The sequence below is a fragment of the Octopus bimaculoides genome, chromosome 9 (genome assembly GCF_001194135.2).
Source record: "Octopus bimaculoides isolate UCB-OBI-ISO-001 chromosome 9, ASM119413v2, whole genome shotgun sequence".
NCBI lineage: Eukaryota > Metazoa > Mollusca > Cephalopoda > Octopoda > Octopodidae > Octopus > Octopus bimaculoides.
Genome location: NC_068989.1, coordinates 39,345,167 through 39,367,713, shown reverse-complemented (window position 1 = coordinate 39,367,713; position 22,547 = coordinate 39,345,167). Strand labels below are relative to the sequence as shown.

General features: G+C 34.3%; 1 protein-coding gene across 1 annotated transcript in view; it reads right to left on the bottom strand.

The window, feature by feature from the left end:
* LOC106869101 (endoplasmic reticulum aminopeptidase 1) overlaps window positions 1–22,547 on the bottom strand; it is a 1,169,084-nt gene that overhangs the window by 32,105 nt on the left and 1,114,432 nt on the right. Inside the window, exon 17 of the mRNA XM_052970645.1 lies at window positions 10,521–10,625. Within this exon, the coding sequence (XP_052826605.1) occupies window positions 10,521–10,625 (105 nt within the window). The remainder of the gene's footprint in view (window positions 1–10,520; window positions 10,626–22,547) is intronic.

Here is a 22,547-nt window from a genome sequence, read left to right as displayed (position 1 = left end):
ATGTACCTTAGAACTTTATCACATATTATTCTTTAAGGGTAAGTTGATAAATAAACTAACAAATAATGCTCTAAAATGTACACATTTTTTAGGACACACTTTTCGCTGGTTTAAATAAAATTGCAATATGACAGGGTATTATAGTACAGTATACCGTAGTAGTTAGTCTCTAGACAGGTCATACTAATATAATTTACCAATAGCAGCAGGGATTTTGTAAAAGCCTCTAAAGATAATATAGTATGGATTCCCATGGTAGTTGAAGATTAGCTATAATTTATAGTAAATTACAATATAAGTTTAGGTCTTAAGGTAGGCCACATTAGTGTATAATTTACCAATAGCAGTTGTGGTCTTTACTAAAACTCCTAGTGACAATTGAGGATTGAGTTCCATTGTAACAGAGAATTGACTATAATCTATAGTACATTGTAGTAACCATCCTAGAGGTATTATTGATAATTTAGTTTAAAATATTTCATTAAGACTCTCCAGATTATCTGCTAATAATAGGATTTTTAATAATGAAGCTCAATTCTATAATTCAGCATTAAATAGAGCAGGTTACAAAGAGAAGGTTTACTATATTGAAACTGATTGTAGTATAATAATAATAATAATATAATATTAGATATTAAGGCAGGCCATATTAAAATATTAAAGTTACAAATAGCGGCTGTGGTTTTGCCATAAACTTCTAGGGACAATTTAATATGGATTCCATTATAATGGAGACTTATTTATAACTTATAGTACAATATAGTGTGATATTAGATCTTAAGGCAGGCCATATAAATGTATAACTTGACAATAGCAATTGTGGGTTTTGCATAACCTCCTACAGGTATGATAACACACTATAGATCTTCATTCTAGTGGAAAATTGTTTATAATTTATAACCTAGAGTGCATAGGGTATAATATTAGGCCCTAAAGCAGGCCATATTAATATATTAATATGTAACTTACATATAGCAGCTGTGGTTTTTGAAAAAGCTCCTAGAGATAATAATTCCTATTGTAATTGAGGGTCATTTATAATCTATATTTTATAGTACAATGCAGTATCATATTAGCTCTTAAGGCAGGCATATCAATGTACAATTTACCAATAGCAATTGTGGGCTTTACAATAGCTCCTAGGATAATATAATTTAATTCCTATTAGAATAGAGTTTTGAGTAAAAAATTGTGAACATTTCCCATAATATGGCAAGGGGTTGCCTCCCCTTAATAGACTTTAGTTTAGAAAGGGACAAAAATAAAAAAGTCATTGATCTCCAATTTTTGATTTTTTGTTTGATTTGTTTATTCTCAAATGTTATTCCCTGAAGACGTGTATGGCAACTTATATGTTTGACTTAAATTTGACGGTCAAATATAGCTTTATACAGAAATGTTGACATAGGAATAAATTACATTTATAATGGATGTTAGCATCAAATCTCTCTCTTAAATTTAAAAATTTAAAAGTTTGGATATATATATATATGTATATACAGGGTGGGTGGAAAGTAACTAGGCATTAGAAATTGCTTATAGAATTTTTAGTATCACTGAAATCATGCTGAAAACATTTTTTAAACAGACAATGCTAATGGAGATATCTTATTTTCTTATTGTCTTATTTCCTATTTTCGAGATGGCTGGTCACTTGACTGTTCAGGAACAAGCTAAGATAGCAGCATGCTATGAAATGTGGAATTCCATTGTTTTGATTCAGAGATGGTGAGGTGCATGGAAAGGTAAGCATGCAACACTACATCTGGAGACAATAAAAAGTTGTCATGCAAAGCTGATGACCATGGGCTCTATGAACGATGCAAGAAGAAGTGGCTGTCCAACCACATCCTGATCAGGGAAGAATGTGGCAAGAGTGCAGGAAATGTTTGATCACAGCCCACAAAAATCAACACATCAAGCAGCTTGTGAAAGTGGACTAACAAGACACACACTACATACACTGTTGCATAAAGAATTGAATTTTTGTCTTTGGAAAATCCATCATATGCAGGAGCATGTGACCGCAGAAGTCCAGAAGTCCAGACCTCCAAGAAGTCCAGATCTCACTCCATGTGATTTTTATCTGTTAGGGTTACACAAAAGAGGAGGTGTACAAGACAAAACCTCCTACACTGGAAGACTGGGAGACACAGATTCAGGAGGTTCTCAATGATGTCCCAAACAATGTCCTTCTTAAGGTTGTTCCTTCCATCCCTGTCCTTTTGAGGAAACTGGATGACGCCACTGGTGCTTACGTTGAAATATGAAGATTTACTTCATTTTTCCCATGTAATAAAGAAAATGTATCATTTGTTTCAATAAATTTGTAAAAGGAATATAGATTTTATTACAAATTTTTAATGCCTACTTACTTTTTACCCATCCTGTATATGATAGGTTTCTTTCAGTTTTCATCTACTAAATACACTCACAAGGCTTTAGTTGGCCCGAGGCTGGGACTGAACCCAGAAACATGTGGTTAGGAAGCAAGCTTCTTATTACAGCCACACCTACATTTACACGCACACACACACTGTATTATCAGTATGTCCAGTCCATAGTAATTATTTCAGACACACAGTTGAGTACAGATGAGTAATATCAACTGCTCAAAACCTTTAAGTATGGAGAAATAATCCTGTTTAATAACCCAAAACATGTGTCTCTGTTTACACAGATCCTGGTGTATCTATTTTCATTGTACATATTCTTTGATTTTTCAGCTACATTTTATTTATTTAACTTTATATATTATTTGTTTTTTTATTCCTTTCTTATCTCATAATGTTCCACATTTTAGTTTTTTACTGTCTGTCTGAATCTATATCTGTCTGTCAATTTATTTATTTATCTATCTACATTCCCACACATATAGATCCTTATATATGTAGGTGAGCATTAGAAGTACAACTAACACACTTAGAAATTACACTTATACTAGAGCTTATCTTTCTCACTAATAGAGTTAGACTTACAGTACGATATCTAATTCTTTCTAAATTAATTGCAGTCAACAAAGTTTTCAGCTCCTCTGATTTAGCTGATATCAACAAATAAAAATAAAAATTTTCACTTTATCTCTTTTAGTTCCTCTGTTCTAAATTTTTTCTTTCTTTTAAAGGGGCTTTTATGTAAGGGTGTTGGGTCATAGTTTTGATTTCTGCATGGGCAGTGTTATTGAACAAGACACTTCATTTCACACTGCTCCAGTATAGTCAACTGAAAATGAATATCAGACAAGTGCTGATGCACTCCTCTCTCCTGTTATCTGTTACATCTTCGATGTTCTAGTGGGTCAAAGGTAGGAAGGTTAAGAGGGTGTTTATGCCTGTTTATAACTACATAGGCACCTAAAACAATTAGTGAAGTATGTTACATATTACAAAGCAATACTCATTTTTCAGTGATGGTCGCAAAAGGGAATTTACTCTGAATGATGAAAATGCTGGATATATTTTTTCTTTTATGGCCATCTCAAATCAAATGAAAAGGTGGGAAAAACAATGGTTTTTGTGACCTATGGTAATTTGCTGTGCTTGGGAAGTCATATCAAGCAAAGTAAAACTGTGACCATTACAGCCCATGTCAGAACAATGTAAAAAGCATGCCACTGACACGTAAACAGCGCTTGTTCTGGGACCATGTAGAAGGAACTTGTGCTGGTACCATGTATAGAGCACTTGTGTCAGCACCACGTAAAAATCACACGTGCCATGTAGTTGCACCTATACCAGTGCAATATAAAAAGCACTCTGTAAAGTGGTTGGTGTTAGGAAAGGTATCCAGCCATAGCAACCATGCTAAAACAGACAATTGTAGCCTGGGCAGCTCTCCAGCTGGCCAGTTCCTGTAAATGATGATGATGTTGATGATGATTAACTGACAAACAGTTAGACAGTTCTGGAAATAGATATCAAATGTTTAGCAAAAGTTAGTTATGGGTAGCATTGGTTGAAAAAAACACAAAGTGGTAATTTCTGTGTTTGGGTTATAATGAAATTAATGAGATACTTCTAGAAGTCCTTAGGTAAGAAACAACACTGCATATATTGGACTGGTTACAGTCTTTCCTTAAGTCATCTGTATAGCCTAGTACATTCTGAGGAAACTAGGTGTAGATAAATGGTTTGCAAGAGCTGTATAAGTGATGTACAAGAGTGTAGGGAAGGTAAGAGGAAGCAATGACTTTATATTAAGGTATTTGATATAAAAGTAGATGTCCAACAAGACTGTGTCTTTAGCTTCTTTTTATTTAATAAAGTTCTTGAGACTCTACCAAAAGAGGTCACAATTGACCATTCTTCGGGAGCTTTTATATACTGATGACCTGCTTGTTATAGTACAATCTATTGAAAGCATATGTCCTCTACCAAAGTCATAGGTTTATCTATGGTGACAGAAAAGAATTCCATAAGACAGATGTATATGTATATATATATATATATATATATATATATATATAGCTCTTGTTGCCAATCCTCATGTTTCCAAGCAAGGCAACATGTTCCCCTAGTTTGAACATTTGCAACACAAAATTGCAAATAAATGATACCATTTGTATGATGGCATGATTTGTCTGATTTGTTTTCATTTAGCATGTGATGTCAACACAAGGCAACACATGCATACATATCCTCTCTCTCTCTCTCTCTCTCTCTCTCTCTCTCTAACACACACTTACATAAATGACAGGCTTCTTTTCAGTTTCCATCTACCAAACTTACTCACCAGGGTTGTATAAAAAGGTTCCAGAACTAGTTATATTTAATAAAAAGAATAACTTATTTACCTAAGTTTTAACATCATCTTCTTTGAAATAGTCACTTTACACAGTAGTACTATAGTCCCAGCATTCCTGCTACTTTTGGAATCCACCTGACTGGCTCCTGTGCTGGTGGCATGTAAAATGCACTATTTGAGTGTGTGTCGTTGCCAATGCTGCCTGACTGGATCCCGTGCTGGTGGCATGTAAAATGCACCATGGAAGTGATATCATGTTGGTTTTTGGTGAGAAACTCACGAATGAGTGTGTGCTCCACAAATCCAGTCACTTTTGTGAAATGACCTTCTCAAATGCTTCAAAACTTTGCAGTAGATCTCAAGAATGATGGTCTGGCCCTAGGGGATGAATTCTTGATGCACAATACTGAAGATGTTGAAAAAACGATGAGTATGCTCTTGATTAAACTGTGGATCTGTTGTGCTTTCTGTGGTCTTCCATTGTTATGACTGCGGCTTCATCTCAGGGGTCATACCTGAAGACCCAACTGTCCCCACCGGTGATGATCTTCAACATGAAGGATGAGTCATCAGTGGCTTGCTGACAGAGATCTTGACAGACTTCAACACAATGCTTTTTTCTGCTCATTGGTTAGTAGACAGGGGACAAACTTGGCATGCTGCATATTCAATTCAGACATTAGGACTGCCTGCAAGGGCCTGTATCACAGGCCAACAACATCAGCAATGTTGTTTGGTTATCTTCCAACGATCCTCGTGCACAAACTGATGACTTTTCTCCACATTTCTGGGAGTGATGCTTGTGGCAGGTCTTCCAGATCACTCATCATCTTCCAAGGATGTTCTTCCACTTTTGAAGGGCCTGTGCTACTCAAAACATTGTGTACGACCCATTACCATCTTGCCATAAGCTTGTTGTAGCATGCTCAATGTTTCTGTAGTAGACTTCCCAAGTTTAACGTAAAATTTCACGTTGGCTCTTTGTTCCAACTTCTTGTCCATGACAAAAATCGCAGACTACAGCATACATATGATTACAAAAACACAAATTTCACAACTTGCAAAGTAAACACAGCAATATCACTCAGCAAATAGCCTCATGAAGATGACTGCTAGCTCTCACTGCACATGCAACCATGTGCTGTCATTTGTTGGTATGCTATAGAACTAGTCCAGAAATCTTTTGATAGAATAAAATGAAATAAACCTGGAAAAGTGAAATTGAAAGAGCATGACTTGGTTGATATGTAGCACTGATTCCTAACATAAGGCACAAAACCTCATATTTTAGAGGATACTTTCTTTACTCATTTAAGACTGACCCAAACTTTGGATTGGTATTCAATTTTATCTGTGCAAAAGTATGAAAGATCAAGGGAATCTTAGTATTATGTGAAATCAGAAAGTAAAGAGCAATGACAATATCTCACAAGGCATTTTGTTAGACAAATCGACTGGAAATGTTGATCCTGACTGGATGGAGAGAATTTGTGTTTAGCAGAGAAAATTGTGCTAGCATGGGCATGTGATATGAAGCCTCAATGAGTACTGGATTAGAAATTTATAATACAAAGAGAAGACATGGGAAGAATGGTAATACTCAGCCTAAAAGAGGTTTTGTCTGCTATTATAATTCCATTTATGTTGAGAATGCTTAATGAGAGTGCTAAATTGACCCCAGTCCTTGACCAATATTTTATCAAATTTATCTCAACTTGCAACTACACTAGCACTTATATTTGCCCAGTCATAAGCAACTGTCTTACAAAGGATATAAGAACTTTTCCAGTACTTTAAAAGCCTGGAAAGGATAAAAGGCAAAGTTGACACCGTGAGGAAAAATCAAAAAGGTGGATATTGTGTTACATAGTCAACACAGCTGACAAAGAAAAAAGTGTTAAAATGATGATGATAATTGGTGTAAGAAGAGTGAAATAGCTTTTCCTCTCCTTCATGGAAAAACAATTTATTCCACTTCTGAACTATTTACACTTAGTAATTGTGAATACAGACCATCACTAGTGCCTTTGGATGCTACTATTTGCTTTATTGTATATAAATAGTTAAAGAAAACAACTATATCAACACAGGAATGATAAAGACAAAGGAGGCAGATGATATTACCACTAATAATAAATATAGATTATGTGCTTAGAATGTGTTAGAAATAGAGAAGAAAACTATAAATGGATTAGGAAAAGTTGAAGAAATAAGGGTGAATTACAGAACAAGACCACCATTATTGTTGAGAATGGAGATTATAATTGACAGTGAGTTGTGTTAATGCTATCTAGAAATGTGATACAATTACATATCACTGACACTATTAATATCTTATATGATAGTGGTGCAGTTGTTGAAATATTAGGGTGCTTGATGTAAAACTGAAACAAAGAAATATTTTCACACAAAATCATGATTAAAAAAGATGACAATGAGAATAGGGGAAGAGAGATTAAAAAAAAACATCAGAATCATTATCATTTAATTTGAAGTAAGGTGATTGTCAAAAGCCAGATCTTTGAATCTGTGATACAATCATTATGCTAATAATTACATGGTAATTAAGACTATTTAAGACAGTCACCAGTTTAATGTCAAGGCTTGGTTATTCAGTTGATTAAGACTTCTGAACATAAAAGCATCATGTGAGACTATTGTTTTTCAGAAATGAACTTAGTTCGATACAACAATGACATCACTAATTAACAATTACAAACTTCCACTTGATGACCCAGAAATATAGAAGTTTGGCTGTGATTCTTTACTGCTGTGGCCAAAACAAATCCTTTTGAATACTAATTAGATAAAAAAATACAGATTTATATTTTTATCAGAAATAGATATGGTGTTCATTGTAAGTTTTGGTAATGGGGTAACACCTGGTATTTTAAACAAAGAATTTTGGTGGTATAAAATTTATAATAGTGACATGAGTTTGTTCCAAAATGAAATTCATAATTCCTGAAAGAGTCAGATATTGTTATGACAGCATTAAAATTGGATTGAATCAATTCCAAATTATTCCAAGAAATTGGTTCTGTTCATTTTTGTTATTTTGATATAGATACTAGAAATAATAGATGAAGTGCAGAAGTTGATGAAAATTTGGATAAAACTCATAGATGGCATGCAAACATTAGAGCATCAAGTAAAAGCTTCAAAATATCTTCAGTTGGGTAATCCAAAACGCTATGCCTATGTCAAATACATTCAACAGTTTTAAATGATTTCTGAATCTCAGTGATTGATGGAGATGTGAAGGTGATGTTGAGGATGTCCCTGTTGGATATTGATTGAAACATGAAAAAAATATCTGATTTTATGTTGCCTCCTGGATATAATTCTGCACCATCAGACTGACCAGCATTTGGTAAAATTTGCGTCAAATATGGAAAAGAAAGATTTCTTTTTAGGTGGTTATGTAAATCTATACAAATAGTTAATGAAATTTAAAATGAATATTTTACCAGTTTTTATGTAACTGGCATGAAAAAATAATGCAGTGGTCAATGTGAAACTCATTAATGTTAAGGTGCACATGGTGATAACAGCAGTCAGGTAACTTGTCTTACCTGATAATTTCTGGACAGATTTGAATAAATGAAAATTAAGAATATATGATCTAATACTAAAACAATTTGATGGATCACACATTGAAATTTTAGGCAAGTTTGATGCATTAGTGGAAACCAATAAGAACACAGCATTATCGTTTCTGACTTAAAAAGAAAATAATCATGGCTTGTTTGCAATAAATGTGGATGGGTCATCATTAATTGATGAGATTGAAATCCCAGGATATTTTGGGAGATTAAGAGATTTTAAGACTACCATTCTTTTCAAAGGAAATACTAAGCCATGTTATTTTGAAGCCAGTCCATTACCAATATACATTAAACTTGTTTTTCTTATGGGACAGATTCAGGGTGGCAGCTGAGAGGATTGAAAGTGTGTGTGTGGTGGTGGGACAAATTGCCACATCTGATGAAATTAGATGCTTTTAAAACATTTTAGCCCTTTTGATACCAACCCACCCGAGACCATCCCTGATTCCATGAAACAAGTTTACTTTTTTAAAGTGATCTAAATTAAAACCTTCCATCAAAATTTCATGTTAATGTTATGTTCCAAACACCAACTTGATAATGGTTCCACATTTTGGCACAAAGCCAGTAATTTCTCAGAAGGAGTAAGTTGATTACATTGATCCCAGAGCTAGACTGGTACTTAATTTATCGACCCTGAAAGGATAAAAGGCAAAGTTGACCTCAGCAGAACTTGAACTCAGTACATAAAGACAGAAAAAATGTTGCTAAATATTTTGCCCAGTGTGCTAATGATTCTTATTTCTTTATTGCCCACAAGGGGCTAAACACAGAGAGGACAAACAAGGACAGACAAATGGATTAAATCGATTATATTGACTCCAGTGCGTAACTAGTACTTATTTAATCGACCCCGAAAGGATGAAAGGCAAAGTCGACCTCGGCGGAATTTGAACTCAGAACATAACAGCAGACAAAATACTGCTAAGCATTTCGCCCGGCGTGCTAACATTTCTGCCAGCTCATCGCCTTGTGTGCTAATGATTCTGTCAGCTCACTGCCTTTACTAGCTTAATGATAATAAAGTTTTTTTCCTAAATTCTTCATTATTTTCAGAATTAATTTAAATATAAGTAATATATATTTCAACAGAAGTATGATAACAAAATGATTAAACTCATCTAACACTATGGCAAATAAAGAAAACTTATATGAATGTAAACTCCATTTTCCTGAACAAAGAGAAGAGAGACAAAAAATTGCACAAATAATTTTGTATGTGCATGTGTGTGTAGTAGAGGGTTGGCATTTGTCATTTTGTGATGCATTCCATTAAACTGTTATCAGCTGCAAAACTGTGGAATCTATGTTGTTGGAAATGACAAGTTATCCTTCATCATGATAATGTATGTATCAGTGCCAAAATCATTGAAAGTCTACACAGAGATCATAAAAAAGGTTGAAATTAGAAGTAATGTGTCCAGGTGATGATGAGAATCAGGAATGAAATGTATGAAGCTATCTGGTTTCTACTAGAATAGAACTGAAATTGTGTCACATATTGTGTATATGGTCATAAGAAATTAAAGCATGGATAACATATCCATATATCACGAAATTAGAAAAGTTCTTTAAAACAGTTACAAATATCGGATATAGAGAAAAAGCACAGAAGCATGGAACAGCAACAGGCACAATTAATTCAGGTTCTGAATGCTAACATAAGGAATATGGATGGTAAGGACATAAAAATCTAGAAGTCAGAGTATGTGTGTGTTTGTTAATGGGATATTTCTCTTCTTTCTGCCTCTTAAATAAAGAAAATTGTGATTAAGAGTATTTTGGTAAGAATTATGTTTTGCTTTTATGGGTATCTGATTTTTCAATATCTCGCATGTCCTCAGTGTTGTCTTAAGGCATGAGAACTCTGGACAGCTGCCCAATTCTGATCTATGTATGGTGTTAATACATAAACACTATATGATGCAGTGCATTGATTTGCCTGGGGCCTATAATATTGTTGAGACATATTCTGTTTTTAGAACAATAGAGAAATTTGATTGCTATTTCTGATATGTCAGGTATCAGTAGCAGCTAAGATGCTTTAGATGTAGTTGTTTGCTTATATATACATGTTACAAGGTGTGAATGTGTGTATACACGTGTGTTAATGATGTTATAAGAAAATGAAAATCAGTCATTAAATCAAACAATGCAATCAAGTTTTACCTTTTATTGGAATATCGCCACAGATCAAAGATTGCTTTTCCTTTATCCAGAGTTTCTGTGTGTTTCAAAACAATGGCACAATTTAAAACCGAAGATCGCAACATTCTGTAAAATTCAAGAAGAAACATGATTGCATAATAATTCTAAACTGAACACTTACCACACACACACACACACACACACACACACACACACACACACACACATATGTGTATATGTGTATGCATTTGCTTACATCAGCAGTCACTTATACAAAAGTGTGGTAGACAGTATTGTTGTTAGTTTCTTCTGTCAACAAATTGTCTAGACACTTTGTGCCTCTGACGCTGTGTAGAATAATAGATTCCTAACTTGATAAAAAGGTAAGGGTTAGTGTCATATTCACCCAACCCATGCAAGCATAGAAAAATGGACATAAAAATGATCAAACAATGCAGATAGATAAATAGATATTTTGGTCACTGCTGTAAGGAATTAGTAATAATGGTACCCTCCTTCCATGTGACGAATGGAAATAACCGAGTAAAGTGAAGTACATGATGTACCAGAGCACGTAGTAGTTATTTGAGATAGTCATGTCTGTACTGGTTTTACTAAGTATACTGTATACCAAAGTGGGCGTTATAACAACTCAACATTTTAAGGATTATAACAGTGGTAACAAGGATTTAAACAACTCTCAAGGAATTAATAAACTTGACAAGGAATTAACAAATCAAGAAGAATTAACAACTCATAAAAGTTTTGCTGTGTGAATTTTACAAAAAAAAAAAAACCCTAAAATTATGGAAAATTTGTTGGCTGGTTTGCTTGAATTGCAAAAACAGCAACTGAAAGAACAACAACTGCAGCAGCTACAGCTGCAAGAACAACAACAGAATCAACAACAACAACAAATAATATTACAGCAACAAGTACTGCAATTACTGAAGTCATCAGGAAAGTCAGAGCTCAAATACGAACCACACAAAGGAGTTACCTTCGAAGCATACTACAAAAGATATGAGCAAACCTTCAAGAAAGAAAAATAAAGACTAGGACGATGAAATGAAAATGCACTTAATCTTGAGAAAACTGGTGGCAAGAGAACATGAACAATATGGTAAATACGTACTCTCAAGAAAACCTTTGGTCATAAACCTTAATGACACAATAGATATATTGAGTAAAATTCTCAGTGGAAAAAGCTCATTGTTCAACAAAGATGAGGAATACATCACATATGCTGGTAGAGTAAGCAGGGGATGTGAGAAGTTTAAGCTGGACGTATTAACTCCAGATATGTTCAAATGCCTGATTTTTTACACAGGGACTTACTGCCATGAAGGACACAGAAGTTAGAACTAGAGTTCTCGCAAAGCTTGAACAAAACCAGGAGGTAACCCTACTACAAGTGCCAGAAGAATGTGAAAGGATAATCAAATTAAGACAGAACACAGAGGAAATCGAATGGAAAGATTGTTTCCAAGTAAAACAAGTGCAAAATAGTCAGAATAGAGATAAAGTGTTTTCTAAAAAACATGACAAAAAGCAGGAAATAAACCCATGTTTTGCATGTGGTGGTATACACCCAAGGAAAAACTGTCCATTTAAGAAAGCGGAGTGCTTTCATTGTGGTAATATTGGACATATAAAGACGCACTGTAGAATGAAGATGACAAAACATCAGAAGAAAGGAAAAAGAATAAATGGTATGTCATTGGAAGAAGCTGATGATATAATGATGAGGAAAGTCATGAAGGTGAAAATCAAAAATACAAGCATTAAAATGCAGTTAGACACTGGTAGTGATATCACCATTATAAACAAAAATATAAAAAGAAAACAAAAAATCTTGGAAATATGTTGGTAAGTCAAATTTAATTAAATCAAGAAAGGTAGCACATAGTGTTATGGGAAGAAGATTATATTTTTTTGGTGAATTTATATGTAATGTAACATTTTGAGGTCAAACAAAAAATAGACAAAGATGTGTATTAAAAAGTTCACTTAATTTATTCAGCACAGAGTGGATGGAACTATTCAAAGTATGGAATATTCCCATAAGTGTTTTGTGTGGAAATATAGTCGGTTCAGTTGTAAGTTAGAATGCAGCTGAGAGACTGAAACAAAAAATTGTAGTAAAACAGAGTGGAACACCTATATATAAGCCAAAATGAAATGAAAAATTTCCCATGATAAAAAGTAAACATTGTTCAAGAGTAGATGTTCCATGGTCGAGGCTACACATCGATTTTGCTGGTCCTTTCAATGCTTCTTACTACGTAGTGGTAGTTGATAGTTTCTCAAAATAACTAGAAATTTGTAAGTGCAGAAAAACCAACCTCCTCAGCTGTGATAAATTTTTTATATGAATTGTTTGTAAGATTTGGCAGCCCAGACAGGATAGTGTCTGACAATGGAACGCAATCTGTGTCTAGTGAATTTTAAAAATTTTCTGAAACGTTCATGGTAGAACATATAACTACAGCCCTATACCATCCCAGATCTAATGGACAGGCAGAACGTTTTGTCGATACCTTGAAAAGAGCCCTTAGAAAATCAAATAAGGAAGCCACGGATGAGGTAGCTCTACAACAATTTTTTAGAGTGTACCATGTGACACCAAATCTGAATACACCAGCAGGTAGCTCACCAGCAGAGCTGATGTTTGCAAGGAAAGTAAAATCAGTCTTTGATAAATTGCTACCTGGCAAGAAAAGAAAAGGTGCCTCAGAAGACATAGCAAGATTCTTTAAAATTGGCAAAAAGATGCTTATGAGGGCATACAAGAATGGAAAGCAGAGTTGGGAAGATGGCGTAGTTACCAAATGCATAGGTAAAATGATGTATTAGATAAAAAGTAGAAAAGGCATACAAAAGAGACACAGGAACCAACTGAAAAAGAGATTCGTGGAAAGCGAACCAAAAAAGGAGGAACCAATGAAATGGTTGTACAATATGTTCCAAGTACCAATGCCTCTGCAGGTTATTGAGCCCAGGCATACAAGAGAGAGGAAAAGAAAACATACAAAGTTCCTGAAAATAGATGTCAAATGCAAAAAATATTAAATTGTATGAAAACAAAAAACACAAAAAAGGATAGTGGGGTGAATAAAAGAAATTATTGCTGAATAAAGAGACACTTCCTTAGAAAACTTTAAAAGGGGAGATACTGTTGGGAATTAGTAATAATCGTACACCCCTCCCACATGACAAATGGAATGACCTAGTCACTGTAAGTAAAGAGAAGTACATGAAGTTCTAGAATACAAAGTAGGTGGTTAGAGATAGTTGTGTCTTTACTGGTTTTACTAAGTAAACAGTATACCAAAATGGGTGTTGCAACAATCCAACATTTTAAGGATCATAACAGTGACAAATAGCAATCATCATCCACGTTATCATAAATAAATTAATTCTACTTCATGCATTGAGTAATCTGTCTTGTGTCTGTCCTTCAAAATGTAAATGTCTATATAAATAGAGACACATATACACATACACATATACAGGGTAAGGCAAAAGTTACATACTATAGGTGTTAATTAATTAGTAATGTTTTAAATGTCTAATTTGTTCTATTTTCTTATTTGCAGAAAAAAATTTGATGAAGTAAGATGGGTATAAAACTTATGAAGGATGATCATGTTACCTTAGTGTTCATGTATGGGAAAGCAGGTGCTACTCACAGATCTGTTACAGAGGAATTCAACAGGCAGAATCCACACTGACTTCTAGTTGATAAGTCAACTGTTGAATGCTTAATCAATCGTTTTAAACAAGCTGGTAGTGTCACTGGCCACCCTCAAAGTGGCATACCGAAAAGTGCAGTCGATCTAACATCAATGGTGGTTAATGAATCATGTGCGCACAGAATTGAAATGTGTTATGAAAAGGAAGTGGGGCATTTTGAACAGCACATATAACAATTAAATAGCTAGAAAATAGAATTTTCATGTGTAATTATACATTTAATAAATTGTCCATAGAGTGCGTGACTTTTGCCTCACTCTGTATGTGTATGTGTTTATAGACACAGACCTTGCCATTTCGTTCCATGAATGAAGTCAACTGCAAGTATTGAGTCCAAGTTGCTGGTTTGAGAATAATTTCCACAAAGTCACTCTCTCTCTCTCACATACATACATATATGTATGTGTGTATGTACCTATGTGTAAAGGCTTGTGGCCTTGTGGTTAAGGTGTTGGGTTCATAATCCTAAGTTCGTAGGTTTCAATCCTGGGCTAGGCAACATGTCTCCTTGTGAAAAGGCACCTTATCCCATCTTCCTCTAGTCTACTCAGCTGTAACGAATACCAGCCAACTGGTGGTGCATCGCACCTCTCTCTCTTTCTCTCTCTCTCTCTCTCTCTCTCTCTCTCTCTCTCTCTCCAGTTGTCACATTTTCAATGAGCTGCTTGGTCAACTATATGAGGGTTGAGAGTGTGTCTGCTTGTGAATATATACACACCAAGAATTATCAGCAAAAATGCAATACATGCTACAAGATCATACCTGCTTGTGAGTGATGGCTATGGTTTATAATTATCTGTGTTTATACACATACACACGCACCTATACATGTAAGTTCTTTGTAGTAATTATTGTCAAATTCAAATAAACTAAAAAAAGACTACACCCTCACTCACAAATATCATTTTATATAGCTTTGGGTCAATCCATATCTGTTGGTTTCCCATACAATTTCCATTCCATCTCTGTAGTTTCCATTCAGTTAATGGAATTTGTATCAAAGCCCATTGGCTGGATTTTATATGTACAACCCTGTCATACACTATGACAAGCTGATTCTACCAGAGAAATCACATTAAGTGTACACATGTTTGTGGAATGCTTAACCTCTTACTTGCTAATTCCTGAGCAGGTAATTCACCATAAAATAAGAATGGGAATAGAAGAGGCCAGAGTATTTTGTTTTGCTGATCAATCTTTGATCTGGTTTTCATAAAACCCAGATCTATGAAAATCTAGATATTAATGATTGTGCTCAATTTTGAGAGTAATTTATAAAATAAACCTTAAGTCAGATAGGAACTGAACCCAGAATCCTGAGTTAAGGAGATACTTAAAAGCCTTAGCCAAATTCTCAACTGATTCCACTCCATCTACAAACAATACTTTCTCTTCTGACTATAATAATAATAATAATCCCCTCCTCCCATAAATCTTACTCCTTACAATTTCCATTTGATGATAGTCAATCTACAATGAAATACAAGCACTAAGAGCGAGTTGAATGTATAGTATGCAAATGAGAGTGGTATGTTTGTGTATGTGTACACACACACACACACAGATATCAATATTCATTGAACAGCAGGAAACAAAATTTTTTTACTCTTTACAAAAGATAAATAATTATCTAACAAATATTTTATTTTGTCTATCAAATTTCTTTTGTGTTCTTGTTTATTTATAAAATGTACTTCCTTTTGAAGAGGCTAGTTTATTATTTTATTCCTACAAAAGGTGTGTTTACACAAACTGTAGACAGCTGTCTAATTGCTATTGTCTATTTAACTACTTCTTCATTGGTCTGAAGTCAAAAATGACTAAAACTGGCTTTGCACTTTATATATCTAAAGGTCAATAACAAAAGCACCAGAAGTATGCCCCCACCACTAAATTCTATTGATGTCACTGTACTCATTTGTTTATACCTTTTACATTTGTTTTTCTCTACTGGCATATGTTGATGGGTGTTTATTTGAGGCAATATCTTTACAGTTTTATGCTCTTCTTGTCACCAATTCTTAACTGTTTTCCAAATTAAGGATCTTTTTATTCCTCTACTTTGAACTCTCAGGCATAAAACTGAGAATCTCACCTAAGTTGTTCTTGTCAAGCATTCCCTACTACTCCTCATCTCCCTATCACTGACCTCTGCATTGCTCTTCTGGTTACTTCATTATTCTGCAGCTATGATTAAATGAGAGCAGAGCTATATATTTCATCTCCTTTTTGAACCACCAGTCATCTCTCCTTCTTTCCTATTCTAATTTTCATTGATACCCTCCACTTTTGTTTGTTACTCCTTCATTCACTCTTATGCACCTCTTACTTCCTCCATCCTTATCACTATCATCTCTTACATTCCTCCTACATTCTTGCAGCCTCCACCCATCTATAATCTCCTTAGCGCTCATCTTTGCCTGTTCTATAACTTCATTTTTATTCTGCTGTACTGCACTCTATCTGTACTACTAATTATATCACCTCCTCTCCCTGAAGCCACTTCATGCTTGCACCTACTTAAAATACTGCATTTAGATTAAATATATATTTAAAATGGTTTGTCCTCTTTCTTCTCATAATGTCCACTTCATGTTGCTAGAATAATTTAAATATGTCTACTGCACATCATATTGCTGCTCATCTTAATCATTTATCATTTCTATGAAGTCTGATGTTTTAAGATATATCTCTCCACTTCTTTATAACTTGCCACTTCTTTCCATGTTTACCTAAGTGTTTCTTTTCAACAGGAATACCATCCCAACAATATGCAGCACTTTATCAATCAGCATCCATTCTTATTTATATCCCATTTCCATAACAGTGCAGCTGTTTTAGCAGTGTATATGGGCTAATGCCAATGAAATCCAGTCACATTTGGCTAATTTGTGATTCACCTTTCACATTAGATGCCCATTTTCCTTCTAACAGTGTCACATTTCTTTAGAATTCTTCATGCAATGACTGTGTCGAAAGTAATGCAAAAATGAGCATGACCTTTCATTAACTGATATAGGTTGTTCAGTTTGCACAAAAATGGTAGTATAACCCTTCCTCTATAGTAAGTCTCCTTCATTATTCTTCAATGCAGTAATAATGATTCCACGATGCAAGCAAGGTAATAGCGGCAGTAAAGACTGGATACAACAGTGCAAACCTGAGCTTTCCAAAGAGGATTCAGGAATGGAGTTCGGCAATGCATTGCTGTTTGATTGTACTTTTGCATAGAGGAAGAGTTACTCCACTATAATACTCTTTGAATACTCTGTGACAGTGAATAAAAAAGTTAATAAATATTGCCCTTTGAATTCTCTGTGACAGTTCATAAAAAAAGTTATGCCCACTTTTGCATTACTTTCAGTATAATCTTCACACTATCAGCCTTTTACAACATGAGGCCACTTGAAAGATTTAATACTGAGAATACAAAACTTGTTTTTTGTGGACTCTTGATATTATTTAGACATTTCTTAAATATTTATTGTTCTATGTGAATGGAAGTTGAGATTTATTTCAACACACTCAATACTGCAAAAATATATTTCTAGAAACTTGACTGAAAATAAAGACAGCAAGTATATCTAAAATATCTGACACATGTGGCATAAGTATTTTGGGGTGACAAATGCATTGTTATCAAACAATAGAGGTTTGCTGACAGCATTTTTTTTTGCTTTTGATTCTCAGTTCAAGGAACAATATGGAGGAGAGAAAGGGTAGATAGCATAGTATATATTTAGATTTTAATTTTTAGAAGATAGAAAAAAATTCAGTGACCATTACATGGCTTGAAAGAGTTTCCTTGTCAGTTTATTGATATAAATTTTCCATCTTAGATGTTTATTGAGATAAAGTGGTGTAGCGTTTTGTTGATTATTTAGCCATTAGCCTTTCACCGTCAGTTTCTGTATTTAGACTGTAGTCAATAAATTAATTAGGATAAAAGTTTATGATTATTTTGTTTTTTACTATCAATGTGTGGTAATCTATTAGCTTTTTGCCAGTTTTAAAGAGACAGGAGGTTATATTTCATTTGTTTTCTTCAACATGTTTTTAATGATTTATAAATTTTTAATAGGCTTGCATCATTAACAAATTAATAAACTATTGAATTTTTTGCAGCTATTTGAAGTACAGATTCTGACTATGAGCATTTATAGTTTATTTGATATATGTTTCTGCTATATTCTGAAATTTAAAATTGATGCAGATGAAGGCATGACTGTGTGATTAAGAAGCTTGCTTCATATCCACATGGTTTTGGGTTCAATACTGGGTTAGTCAATAACTTTTTGCGTGCAATTTGCAGACAGAACTGTATAGATGCCTAGTGTGCACTTGTGTGTGTGTGTGTGTATGTGTGCGCGCGCGCGCGTGCGGTACATATACACACACACACACTTTTGACATCCACTTTTCCAGGCTCCCACAGGTCAGACAAAATTCATTGAAGCAAATTTTCAATGGCCAAATGTCCTTACAGTTACTCTTAACCAAGTACAATAATATTTCTTCATGGTCAGATAAGTTTTTATTGGAAACTGGAAATGATTGATATCACTTGTATGGAGATCACTTGTGACACTCATTTATAACTATCATGTGATGCCAAAACAAGGAGACAAACACACACATACATATTTATGATGGGCTTCTTTCAGTTTCTGTAAACTAAATCCACTCACAAGGCTTTAGTTTGCCAGAAGTTCTAGAAGAAACACTTATCTAAGTTATTATTATGCAGTAGGACTGAACCCAAAACGAACTCCTTAACTATATTGTCATGCCTGTGTTTTTGTGACCATTCATGTGCAGACATATATACACACATATGAATGTGTGTGAATGTTGACATTCTACAGCTTTGATTTCTGCTAGAATGAAACACTAGTATCTTGTTTACATTCCTTGTTGACACTGTAACTAGCTGCTCTTGGTGGAATTTCCCTTGAATAAACATCAGTGACATGTAGAAGAGTGGCTTTGTTTATTTAGCTTACTGCTGTCTTCCACAAAAAAAAAAAATCTTTTTCAGACCTGCACATACATGTTACATGATCTATGGTCAGTATTGAGTGACAGAGGCACCTACTCCAACAATAAAGCATTGAGGGAACATTTTTGCACAGTTACTTACCTTGCTCAGGGCTATTGCTATATTCTCTTTAACAAAGTGCACACCATTTTAAAATAACAACTAAACCATGTTAACTATATCTATTTAATTAACTAGCAATTTGAATAATACAATAAATGAATCTTTTTATTGTAAGAAACTCATATCTATTAATTAGTATTATTAAACTGCTAAATCATAGCTATCTGTTGCATGTGCTGGTATGGATAAGCCCTCTGTCTCCTGCAAAATCATCCCACCAGAGCTTTACTCTCATTCAACACAGCAGCTGTAAGCTGGAAGAGGCCTCATGGTAGGCTCCATACTAGATGGCTGGATATAACTGGGGAAGATCTCCAGAGGCTTGATGTCACCTTGGAGGATGCAGAGGGGCTGGCAAAGGACCACCAGAGATGGAGAGCACTGGTGGACCTGGTTGGTTCTGCACATGACAACGGCTCTGGGAGCACTAACTTGGAATGACCTCAGCCCCATTAGATACGAATATTAATTTTACTATATACAAAAGATACAAACAATTTTACTATATACAAAATACCTTATGTATTCTTTTTCAGTACGATTTTCACAACTATTTCTTAATTATTTCAAGCTTGAAATAAATTCTAGAGGCTTCTGATTGATACATCCAGGTGAAAATGTCAGTAGCAACTTCTTCAGTTGGATTTCTTTATTCAAGGGCCTAGCAGCAACTGTGCAGTTGGGTTCTTTATCTGAGGGGGCAGCAACATGCCCAAAATATCAGCAGTAACTCTTTCAGCTGTGTTCCTTATGTAAAGGGCCCAGCAACACACCCAAATAGTTTTCCAGGAAGATATTTGATCCTGCTAGCTTTTTCTTTCTTAGACATGAAATAAACACATTTAACAAAGGAGGAAATGTCAAACAATGACATTCATGCTTTTCCGGAAGAATTGTATTAATGTAAATCTAATTAAATGGTTCCAGAATGGTAACTGAAACATTACAAACACAACTCACAAGGAATTTTCTTCTACCCATCATCAAAACACCAATATCAAAATAAATTAGAATAAATATATATTTCACTTCCACTGACAAAGCTGATGATGATGAACAAGAACAAGAATATTAACAATAACAATGATAACATAAAATGGCAGTAAAATCAATGGATACCATCTTGTAGCTATAACATTGAAAATGTTTCCAAATTTTACGGAAGAATAAACATTGTCTCAACTTAGTGTAACATTGTTCCTCTTCACTGGTTGGTTGGTTAGTTTAGTGATAAAGATGTTATTGCCAACAGTGGAAGTGATGGGGCACAAATATGGCAAAGTGTCTAAGAAGTTCACTTTGCAACTATGAAACCATGAGTTCAAATCCACTGCTTGGCATCTTCAGTGAATAATTCTTACCACAGCCTCAGATTGACTTGAGCTCTGTGAGTGAAATAAGGGTCAAATGAAACTATGGAATCTGAGCAGACTAAAGGGACCTGTAATTCAAAGGACTATTTTTGTGTCAAAGTGCTATGATGAGTCTGCTGGTGTGGCTTTTGTTTGTGTTGGTGCTATTAATAGAGTTGCTTTCGTACTTTTGTCAGCTGTTGCTAAGCCCTAGGTAAGTTTTGACTGAATGGAGACCTAGTATTGATTGAAAAGACTGGAATCAGAAGATTCTAGTCCTGATCATCACATCATTTTCTTTTCTCCTAGGCAGAGTGTATTAAGGATAGAGCTATGTTATATCTCTCATTTCCAATGGCATGGCTGAAGTTTACACCACCTGGGGATAGTCCATGAGATTTCTCCCCTCCTCTACCTCCATATCGCCCCTACACCCACCCAGCCCTCCAAAAATCACAAATACACACGAAAAATAGTGGAACTAAAAAAAAAATGCTGCCTGGGAAGTGGGGAGACTATTTTTTTATCCTGTTTTAACAATGCTAATGCTCTTTTCTCAAGATAATAAAGCATGATTTGCCTTTTAACTGCTATTTTTGGTGGATCAAGAAACTGCTTTGCAGCTTCCTCGTTGACTTGAGAGTTTAACAGTGATGGTATAAATAGCAGAGTTGATGGTATTTTATGCAATGTTGCTAATGTTGTTGGTAGTGATGATTCTTGTTGTGATGATGATGCTGATGTGGTTGTTCGAATGTCTTTCTGATTTTCCTTTTAGTTCATCTTTTCAAATTACGCATGAGTGTTTAATATTTTTCATATATGTATATATCTGTGTTCACGCATACAAAGCAGATCCTGTTTATGCATAATTAGATTTTGTGTGATAATTACACACACACACACACACACGTTGTGTATGTGTACATACATACACATTTTTCTGCAGTATTTGTCTGTTATTTCTTTTATATGTGTATTATCATTCTTTGTATATATGTCTATGTACACAGCTATATGTGTTTGCGATTTCAATTTCTTATTGTTTTGTGAAGGTGTATGCATACACACACACAAATCTGTTTTGTTACTTACACTTACATCCATGCATTTATGTGTATGTGTACATGTAAGCATGTGGTGAACTGCATGTGTTTTAGTTTATTAATGCTTAGTCTTCTTTAGAAATTTCGGTTTGTATGGGAATATAAATATTGGAGGGCAAGTATATAAGAGATTTTTACAAAGACTGCTCTCAGCTGTGAGGTAGCCAGCTACTGTAATGTATTTCTGAACTAATTTTGTACTTCAATAACAGAGGCCTGCTGTTTTGATTATTATTATTATCATTATTATTGCTGTTATTATTATTATTATTATTATCATTATTATTATTAATATTATTATTATTATTATTATTATTATTACTATTATTATTATTATCATCATTGTTGTTGTTGTTATTGTTATTATCATTATTATTAATATTATTATGATAAAATGAACAACCACTGTAATAATAACATAAAAATCTGCTAATGTATATACTTAAAAATGTCTTAGTGGAAAGGAATAGAAAACAGGAAATGATACAGTGCAAAGACTCATACATAGTAGGTCTGTATGCATACACACACACACACACACACACACACACACACACACATACACACTTCAGTGCATGATTATTTGTTCATAATCATAAACATTTTGACATATGTATGAAATATATCATTATATATGTATGTATGCATGTGTGTATATATATATATATATATA